Source organism: Bos indicus, chromosome 14 (assembly GCF_029378745.1).
Source record: "Bos indicus isolate NIAB-ARS_2022 breed Sahiwal x Tharparkar chromosome 14, NIAB-ARS_B.indTharparkar_mat_pri_1.0, whole genome shotgun sequence".
In the NCBI taxonomy this organism is placed as follows: domain Eukaryota; kingdom Metazoa; phylum Chordata; class Mammalia; order Artiodactyla; family Bovidae; genus Bos; species Bos indicus.
The window spans coordinates 81,233,866-81,244,281 of record NC_091773.1 but is presented as its reverse complement, the minus strand read 5'-3'; the positions used below and the strand labels follow the sequence as shown (position 1 = coordinate 81,244,281).

The 10,416-nt window shown below is 42.4% G+C and overlaps 1 protein-coding gene across 4 annotated transcripts in view; it reads right to left on the bottom strand.

The window, feature by feature from the left end:
• Window positions 1-702: 702 nt before the first annotated feature.
• The window catches only part of IMPA1 (inositol monophosphatase 1), a 31,096-nt gene continuing 21,382 nt past the window's right edge, over window positions 703-10,416 (bottom strand). For all 4 annotated transcript variants that reach the window (XR_011570690.1, XM_019973852.2, XM_019973849.2 and 1 more), the window contains 2 exons: window positions 3,433-3,584; window positions 703-2,272 (listed from right to left, as the gene is read on the bottom strand). Coding sequence is in view for 3 of the 4 variants with exons in the window: in XM_019973852.2 (XP_019829411.1) it covers window positions 2,157-2,272; window positions 3,433-3,584 (268 nt within the window). In the remaining variant the exon portion in view is untranslated. The remainder of the gene's footprint in view (window positions 2,273-3,432; window positions 3,585-10,416) is intronic.

Sequence of the window (10,416 nt, the reverse complement as noted above, 5' to 3'; positions counted from 1 at the left end):
TGTTACATGGGCTTCCACCCCAGGATCCTTGCCTGGGGAGGGACTGGATCTGAGAACAGGTTTTCTGCAGCTGCGCTGTCTCAGTTGCAGCACGAAGGCCCCTCTGTTGCTGCGGGCAGGCATCCCTCTACCTGTGGACTGAGCTGCCCCACAGCAGGGGGATCTTCGCTGGGTCTCAGTCGAGCACACAGGCCCCTCTGTTGCTGCGGGCAGGCATCTCTCTAGTGGATCTCACCTGGGCTCCTCTGTCACTGTGGGCAGGAGTCTCTCTGGTTGTGGACTTGCTGCCAGACAACAGGGGGGATCTTGGCTCCCCGAGCAGGGCTTGAACCCGAGTTCCCTGAATTGCTAGGGGACTTGGAGATTCTTAACCACCGGACCACCACAGAAGCCCCCTTTTTTTTTTTTTCATATTTATGTGAGTGATTAGATTTTAAGTGAGATCTGGGTGTTGGCATGGAGGAGAGACTGGAGGGGGCTCTAATGACTCAAGACCACTGTAATAATTCAGGAGGTAACTGTCCAGGTGTTGCAATGGAGATGCGGAACTGGAGAAAAATTCCAGAGAGACTTCCTTGTACATCTGAACACAACTGATGGCCAACTGCATGTAGGAGGTGAGAGGCACGGGAGGGTAAAAATATCACCTGTCTGCCTGGGTAAAATATTAACTAAGAGAAAAAATGTAAGCAGAGGAACAGATGGGAGCAGGGATTGAGTTTATTTGGAGACACGTTCAGTATGAGACATCTGCAACACATTGAGAGAGAGTTCACTCGGCCTCTGGAAGCATGAGTCTGGAGCTCAAGAGAGAGAATTCTAGAATGATGCTATCTATTCGGGGAATTCCCCAGCCTTTGAGTGTGGCTGACTTAGAGTCACATCTATTGAACAGAAAAGAATGGAAGTGATGGTGATACTTCACAGACTAGGTTACAAGAGGCACAGCCGTTTCCTGCTTGTTTCCGCTCTCGGTTCACTTCCGGGGGAAGGCCGTCGCCAGGCGATGAGGACACTCAGCTACGAAGATGGAGAGGAAGGTAACCCTCCGGCCGCCAGACAGCAAGGAGCTGCCGCCACTAGCCACACAAGCGAGACTGAGGAGGAGCTTCAGCCCCCGTCGGACTCTGAGATACTCCAGCTCCGTTCAACGTCTCGACTGCAAGCTCACGGAAGCCCATCGGGACAGGATGCTCGCTAAGGTGCCGGAACTCCTGACCGCAGAACTGTGCCACAATAAGCAGGCCCCACTGGACGCTACTAGGCCTGGGGACAGCGTGTTCTGGGCAAGAGGAAACCGATACACGCAGCCCCACGCAGGCGCGAGGACGGCGTCTCTGGCTCGCTGGGCTCTCCTCTGCTCTAATTGCGGCCACTCAACACTTAAAAGCACAGCCCGAGAGGGGCGAGGTGAGTTCTGTTTGGTGCAGTCACTGGAATGGCATGGTAATATGAAATGTGAGCAGGAACGGTTGTGTGAAATATAGAAAGGATGACCAGATAGTTCTTACTCCACACCTGAAGTAAAATCACAGAGCGATCAGCTCATTACTTTCTGTAGCAACTAGGCATTCCTGCCTTCAGAATATCGCTCTTCCGATGCTTCTTTTTGGATCGCCTCCTATTTGACAGGTACCATGCTGGGTGCTACACTGATGAATAAAGCAAGGTTTTCTGCAGAGAAAGAAATCTTGGTCTTCGTAGTATTCATTATACACTTCTTACAAATTTAATTTACTATGGCTTTTGAAACTAAAGAAATTTTTCCAAAAAGTTAACCATCTCATTAGGAATGCATATCCACAGAAACAGTAAGTCAAAATTTCACAGGCTCATAAATATTTAGAAACTCTAAATTGCTAACTGGCTATTTCAGTTGACGTGATAACCTGTCTCACCAACGGCCTGCGTACTTTCCCAGAGGACATTCTTACCACACAGACATTTTTAAAACAATGGACTATTTCATCCACTCTTGCACACCTACTCTTAGTAAAACACAGAACAAGTTGTAGTTTTTAAATATGGACGCTGAAAGCAATTCACACCAATCATATTATTCAAGTGAAACAGAAGTCCTGAATTTTGTAACACCATGAGTGCATTAGAAAACCTGGAGAGACGCAACTGTGATTGAATGTGTGAAGCCGTCGGAGTTAATCTTCATCATCTCTTTGAAGAGGTATTATCTGAATTTCTTTGGCTATCCTTTCTGCTAATGTTTTATTGCTTGAAGCAATTACTCTTCGTGACATCAAATCAAATGGTCCACCTAAAATCAAATATGGAAAATGGTTATATCTTGTAAAAAATAATTCCTATAAAACAAGCATAGCAGTATGTACTATGGTTGATCATAACATTTAATATTTTCTATTATCTTGAAAAAAACTACATTGTGTCATAACCACAATGTTTAAGCTTCGCTAGTACATAATGAGTTTCTAAGCATCTTTTAGAAACCCGTTTTGAAGGGAGTGGGGGTCTGCACCACGCCACCTTTCTCTCTCCTTTGATGAAGGGAGTGTGGGTCTGCACCACACCATCTCTCTCTCTCTCCTTGGATGAAAGGAGTGCGGGTCTGCACCGCCATCTCTCTCCTTTGATGTGCTCCGCTCCTGCTTTCATTACTTTCACTGCCTCTTTAATGTTTGGAACCTCTGGACAGAAAACCCGAGGCCAGGGATTTGCACACTGCTCTCCTGCCCACCTCCTTAATTCTTTGCTGCTTTTCTCCCAGACTGCTGGTAAACTGTTTTAACCCAGGCTCACTCTTTACTTTTAAACATGTCATCATCAGTGCAGAGAAAGTATGTAACTCCCCCAGGGCCAAGGCAGAAAGTGATGGTGGAGGAAGCCCATACTCAGCTGCCACCACGGTCACCACTCAAAGGGATCTTGGTACAACCTCAGATCCAGTGCCTTTCTAGACTTTTTCTACAGCCTCTCAAGAGTTCCTGGTACTCACAGTTAAAGAGGCTTGAGAGTGACAGTGAAAGTTGCTCAGTCGTGTGTGACTCTTTGTGACCTCATGGACTATACAGTCCTTGGAATTCTCCAGGCCAGAATACTGGAGTGGGTAGCCTTGCCCTTCTCCAGGGGAGTCCTCCCAACCCAGGGATTGAACCTGCATTGCATGTGGATTCTTTACCAGGTGAGCCACCAGGGAAGCCCTGAAGAGGCTTAGCCATTTATTATTATTAATTGTACACTACCATTAGCTTCTCATTTTTGCCTCTGTCTCCCAATATCTGCTATTTTGATTCTGCAGAAAATTACATGGTTTGTGTTGCCTGAAGAGCTGAGGTGTAAACATTGAAAAAAATATTAAAGGGAAACATTAAAAGATATATCTAAAAAAAACTGCCATATTTGGAGGACAGTCCCATAGGTATGGAAAGAAAACAACGCCTTCCTGTTCCGCAGTTTTACCTGTGACATCCAGGAGCACTCCGCCAGCTTCAGTCACAATGATGCCGGCGCCTGCAACATCCCAGCAGTGGATCCCCATTTCATAATACGCGTCCGCAGCCCCAGCGGCCACCAGGCACATGTTCAGAGCTGCTGTTCCAACACCCCGGATCCTAACAGACAAAACGGGGAAAAATAATTCTTCACATAAGGCATTCCTCCTTAGCTGCAGTTGCAAGTGTGACTGAGATCACTTGAACCAATCCACAGACTGTTAAAAAGAAAAAGGTGGTACTTAAATTTAAAATCAAAATACGTAAATCCTAATTATCATGATATACTATATAAATGACAGAATGAAGCCTAACAAAGCAATCATGTGTAAGATAAACATTAAAATGATGATACTTTGGGAAGAAAAACACTGAAGAAAATGCTTTAATTCTGCCACCATGGCACGCATGACTTGTCACTGTGGTCTAAACCCAGGGACGAGAGCCCCACGACACAAGGAGTCTGTAGGAGTTTAGTGCAAGTGTGCCCCTGGCCACCCCCAGTGGTGCGGGCGTCGGTGCGTGTGCCCAGGAGGTGACCGCCCTGCTGGGCTCTGCTGTCACCGAGGCCTGCCTGCGAGGCCTGCTTCACATCTGCCTTCTCAATGAACCTCGTCCTCGGAAATATACCAAGTTAGGGTAAGTACAGACATCACTTTATCAGCCATTATAATAATAACTGATGCAGGAAAGAATCATCAATAAATGCTAAAATGATTGATATTTACACATCAGAGTATCTCCCTATAAGATACATAATGATTACGATGGAAAAGATGGCAAGATCACTACCAAGTGATCAAAGTTAGCATCCAGTAATGGGACAAAGGGTGTCCCTGGTGGTAAAGAATCCGCCTGCAATGCAAGAGACCTGGGTTCATCCCTGGGTCGGGGGATTCCCTGGAGGAGGGCATGACAACTCCCTGCAGTACTCTTGCCTGGAGAATCCCATGGACAGAGGAGCCTGGTGGGCTACAGTCCACGGGGTCACAAAGAGTTGGACACGACTGGGCGACACACACCACGGAACAAAGGTCCCCCGTGTCTCCTGATAGAATGCACTGAGGAGGAGGACATAACAGTGCTTCTGTTGCGTTCCTGCCAAAAACGCATAACCCAAATCTAATCGAGAGGAAATCCAACAGACTCAAATCAAAGGGCGTGCTGTAAAGCGAGCACCCTACAGTTTTCAAAAATGTCAAGGTCATACAAGATAAAGGCTAAGCACCGGTTCTAGATTAAAAGGCCCTGATGAGGGCTTCCCTGGCGGTTCAATGGTAAAGAATCCGCCTGCCAATGCAGGGGTACAGGTTCGATCCTTGGTCCGGGGAGACCCCACGTGCCAAAGAGCAACTAAGCCCAAGCACCACAACTACTGAGCCAGGGCTCTAGAGCCTGGGGGCTGCAGCTTCTTCACCTGTGAGGGGGGCTGTGCGCCCGGACCAGAGGAGGCCCTGCAGCAAGGACCCCCGCAGCCCCGTGGAGCGCAGCCCCCACTGCCACAGCCAAGACCTAGCACAGCCGAGTTCTATAAATCTTAAAAAAAAGCTTGATGAGAAGAACACTTAAAGTGCAGCATATGATTCTGGCTTGGACCTTGGATTAGAATTCTTTCAAAATGTAATTGTCACTATATTAGACAATGTATCAAAGCTAATTTCCTGAGTTTTATAACTGTTGTGGTTATCTTAGCGTATGTCCCTTTTATCAAAAATATACACACTGAAGTATTTAAGAAAAAGGAACTGTCATGTCTATAAATTAACTACTTTCAAATGGTTTTTACTCAAAGTTCTTTTTTTAATTGTTTGAAAGTGAAAATCACTTAGTTGTGTCTGACTCTCCATGGAATTCTCTAGGCCAGAATACTGGAGTGGGCAGTCATTTCCTTCTCCAGGGGATCTTCCCAACCCAGGGATCGAACCCAGGTGTGCCGCATTGTGGGCAGACGCTTCACCCTCTAAGCCACCAGGGAAGTCCTCTGAAAATAAAGCAGTCAGGTCTGTTCACTGAGACCCTTCATTATTTTTTAAGAAATAAAAGGATTCCACATGTCAGTGATATTGTATGATACGTGGAATCTAATTTTAAAAAATTGAGACAAATGAACTTACAAAACAGAAACAGACAGATACTGAAAGCAAGCCTACGGTCTACAGGGGAAATATGGGGGAGGGGTCAATCAGGGCTGAGATGAGCACACGCCACTGTACGTAAGACAGACAACCAACAAGGGCCTACTGTCTAGCACAGCGAAGTCTACTCAATATTCTGGGATGACCCACGTGAGAAAAGAACCTAAAAAAGAACGAATACGAGTGTGTGTAACTGAATCACTTTGCTAAACACCTGAAACTAACACAACACTGTAAATCAACTATACTCCAATAAAATTAAAAAAGAAGCAATGTGGTATCTGTTTTGTATTTAAAAAATAAACTAGTACTGTGCCTAGTACATCCTTCATGCCAAAACAATTTAACAACAAAAAAGGACCAGAATTACATGATGCCCTTGATTTTTAAATACATTTTACTGCCTACAGTTTTATTATATATCAAAATTAAGAACTAGCGATTCCAAAAATGTCCATAGATATATAAACCCAAATTAACATTATGGCTTTTTTCAGTTATCAAGAATGGTGCCCTTTCCCCACTTTCTCAGGGGATATGTGATAATTCATATCTCACATCATAGAAAGAAAATACCAAGATCTTCTACAAATCATCTCTTGGCATTCTATTCAGACACGGAACCCTGGGCTGGAAGACCAGCGCTAGAGGCAATGCTTCTGTCTACTTCTGATGTATCTCAACAGCTCTCTGGCAAGAGGTCTTTTGATCAGTAAGTATATTCTTTTATGGGTAAGTATTACTAAAGATAGTACTTAATCACCAAACAACTGAGGCTGTGGCCTAGATTTTGCAAATGTGTTCTGTCTGAACCCTCTGTTAGTCTGATCCTCCTTTACAGTTAGGATGGTTCTTGCCTGGAGAATCCCATGGACAGAGAAGCCTGGTGGGCTGCAGTCCATGGCGTCGCACAGAGTCGGACACGACTGAAGCGACGTAGTAGCAGCAGCAGCGCTAAGAAGAATCTATCTATCTTCAGAATCACAAAGCTTTGAGTTTGCTCCCCTGCTCAGCTGCTTAAAAGCTGTAATTTTGAAAGAAGTTTCTTCTTCAAGTTTTAGTCTTCTTGTCATCGAAATGGGGATAACCAACTTGGCTATGGCTGCAATGATTAGAAACAACAGAAGCAAAGTGCCCAGCAGAGGGCCTGGCAAATTAGAGGGCCTCAAAAGAGGAGCATGTCATGATCAAATCGTTCCCTAAAGCAACACAAAAGAAACATCATTGAAGTAAACAAATACAGTGCATTTCATTAAATGAATCCCAAAAAATTAAAAAAAGGAAATGGATCCCTAATGATTTACTTTGCCTCATAAATCTCACTTACAGTTAATATACAATTATACTTCAACATAAAATAAAGGAGGTGGTGAGCTTCCCTGGTTATCTAGTGGTAAAGAATCCACCTGCCAATACATGGTATGCGGGTTCAATCCCTGGTCTGGGAAGACCCCACACGTCACGGAGCAGCTAAGCCTGGAAACCACAACTGCTGACCCATGTTCCAGAGCCCGAGAGCCACAACTGCTGAAGCCTGTGAACCACAACTGCTGAGCCCGTGTGCCCCGGAGCCCGAGAGCCACAACTGCTGAGCCCGTGTGCCCCGGAGCTTGAGAGCCACAACTGCTGAGCCCGTGTGCCCCGGAGCCCGAGAGCCACAACTGCTGAGCCCGTGCGCCCCGGAGCCCGAGAGCCACAACTGCTGAGCCCGTGTGCCCCAGAGCCTGTGGCCCACCGTGGAGAGCAGCCCCCACTCGCCACAGCTAGAGAAAGCCTGAGCACAGCAACGAAGACCCAGCACAGCCAGAAATAAATAAGTCTTTAAAAAGTAAAAGAAATGAAAAACCCTGAGAAATGAAAGAGAAAATGACATGCCAATCCCCGCCTCCTACACCTAACAGAGATTCATAACAGAAACTACACAGAAGAACAGAACTAACGGAAGAAAGAACTGAAACCAGGAACCCAGATCACAAAGGGAACAGAGACAGAAAGAAGTGGACGCGGCTGCACGTAGCTACAGTGAACATCAAACATCATCAGTAATTAAGTGTTGGGTTTTTTCTGGCTGATAAGGTTGCTCTGCAAAAGGAAAAGTAAGCCCAGAAGTGAACGAAATAAAAGAAGGATAAAATAATACGAGAGATAATAGAACTCAGAAATGAAGGGGAATAAAAAAAGACAAAACTTTATTAGAAATTAAGACTGAATCACAAGGTACCCTTAAAGAGAACAGATGCAAATGAAAACTTGAAAAAGGGCAGTGAGAAAAAAAAAAAACAGTAAAAGAAAGTAAAAAGGGCCAGGGAGAAAGTAACAGAAGAGAAGATACAAAGGAGGTTGAATGTTCCTGCTGGTGTCTTTGAAGAAGAAAATGAAAACAGCATAAGTGAACTAATATTTAAAATTCAAGAAAACTTGCCAGAAAAAAAGAAGAGAGACATTAATCTACCGATTAAAGGGAGAAAACCATCCCACACAAGCAACTGTAAGAATTCCAAGATATACCCTTATAAAAGTGTCAGCCATGAAAGATTAAAAGAAAACAAAAATGTCTCAGAGACTCCAAACAAAACATGAAATAATTTAAAAGCCAATAATATCAGACTGGCACCAGATTTCTCAAAAACAACATACAAAGCAAAGCAACAGTGAAATAGCATTTTTAAAGAAATATTCTTCATACTTTCTTTCACTAAGGATGTTCTATTCAGCCAAGCTGCCCTTGGAGTTTCAAGACCATAGGAAAACAGTTTGGAATATGCCAGAAATCATGGCATACCATGCACAGGTGCCCTTCCCACGGAATCTACTAGAGGATGAGCTTCATCAATCCAAAGGTGATAGGTGTTAAAGCAAAAAACAGAGACCAGTTTTGAAAATTCCCTGAGCAGACCAAATCAGTTTAGTCATGAAAACAAAGCTTAATTTAGCACATTTTGCAAAAGTAACTAGACCTGGATCATCGCTTGCTTATGCTTCTGAAAATTACAAGCAAACCTTCAATTGTTTCTCAAGGTAGATATGAGTTAACCACTAATCAATTCCCTGTCATTTAAGAAAACTCTATAATAGCCAATCGTTTTGAAGAATAAGTAGTCACTGCCTTCTCACTGTATAAGCTGCTTTATAACAACACATGGCTGAGCCTCATCCCATGTTTTGGTCTGGGTGTTCCTGGTTTGCAAAGTATCTTTTTGGTGTGTGCACAATAAATATTGAATTCAGTGATTCAATGGTTTTACTTCTATTATTTCTGAACTTTTGACACCAGGAAAACTTCACAAGACAGTGACCATTTTATAAAGGAAAAACTAAGACCACAGGATGGGACTATGGGTGAAACAATACGTAGTAATAATATGCCCGACAAACTAGAAAGAATGCAACTTAAAAAAAAAAAACTAGATTAAGAGGGAGAGAAAAAGAGAAAAGCAGAGTAAAATCACTGAATGTTATATAGGCAACAGGCAGAGGCTAAGCAGAACTAACAGAACTAACAGAACGGTTAAGTAAGAAAAGAGAATATTAAGGGCATTATAAAGAGTTTTAATATAAAAGAAACCCATGAGAATAAAATTGAATCTTTTATAAATAGAAAAAGAGAAAAAAGAGGATACACTAAATAAGTACAGAGTACTTAATATACAACATAACATAATATACAAATCACAATACAATTACAGCATAAGATAATACAAAATTGATAATACCAAACAAAATGGTCATATAAATAAATGAACAAGCCTAACTTTTTTATTAAAAAGAAAAGATTTTCAAACTGATTATAGAGCAAAACTCCACTCTATGCTGTATTCAAGAGGTGCACTTAAAATGCACTGATTTCAAAAACACTAAAAATAAAGGTGGACAAAGATTAACCAGACAAATGGAAACAATGAGAAGAGCAGGGACTGCAATTCTGATGTCAAAGTAGATTTCAAGCCCAAACATCAAAGTACAAAATGTACTTTTTTCCAGTGCATATAGAAGTTCCACAAAAGCTGATCATATACTGGGCACAAAGGAAACATAAGGCTCCATAAAATATGTTTATTACAATGTAATAAAACTACAAATTAAAAAACAAAACTAAGAAAGCACAAAAAGCTTAAACTTCCCCATGGAAGTTTAAGAATACAACTCTTGGGTAAAAAGGGAAATACAAACAGAAGTTACCAGAAAAATAACTGCAATGAAAACACATCAGAATCTGTGAGATACATTTGAAGCAGCAATCAGATAAAAACTCAAGCCTAAATACTCACCTCAATAAAAATCAAAGCATAAAAATAAATTCTCCACTTAAAAAGGAAAAAAAAAAATAGGAAACAACAAAATGAATGACAAGAAAGCACAATGATGAAAATAATAAAGCAGGGAGGATAAAGACAGCAGACCAGATTAATAATCAAAATCCTGGCTCTTTCTTTGAAAAAAAACTGACAAACTGCCAAGTAATTTAATCAAGATTTTTAAAAAAGAAGAAGAAATAACATAAAATAAGAAATGATAAGGGGGGAAGAAGACTACTGATACAGACAGGCCAGAAATAAACTGTGAGTCTACCCTGCGTACCTTGTGCAAATAGCTTGAAAACTCAGAGAAAGTGGGTAATGCTTAGGCTACGGAAATGTTCCAGATTAAAGGCAGTGAATAGACATGACAACCAAATGTAAAGCTAACCCTACACTGAATCTTGCCCTGGAGGAAAAAAATGCTATAGACAACATAGTTAGATCAACTGACAAAACTAAGTATGTGTGGATAGATAAAATTATGAAGTCAATAGTTGTACTGTGGTTATGGAAGAGAAT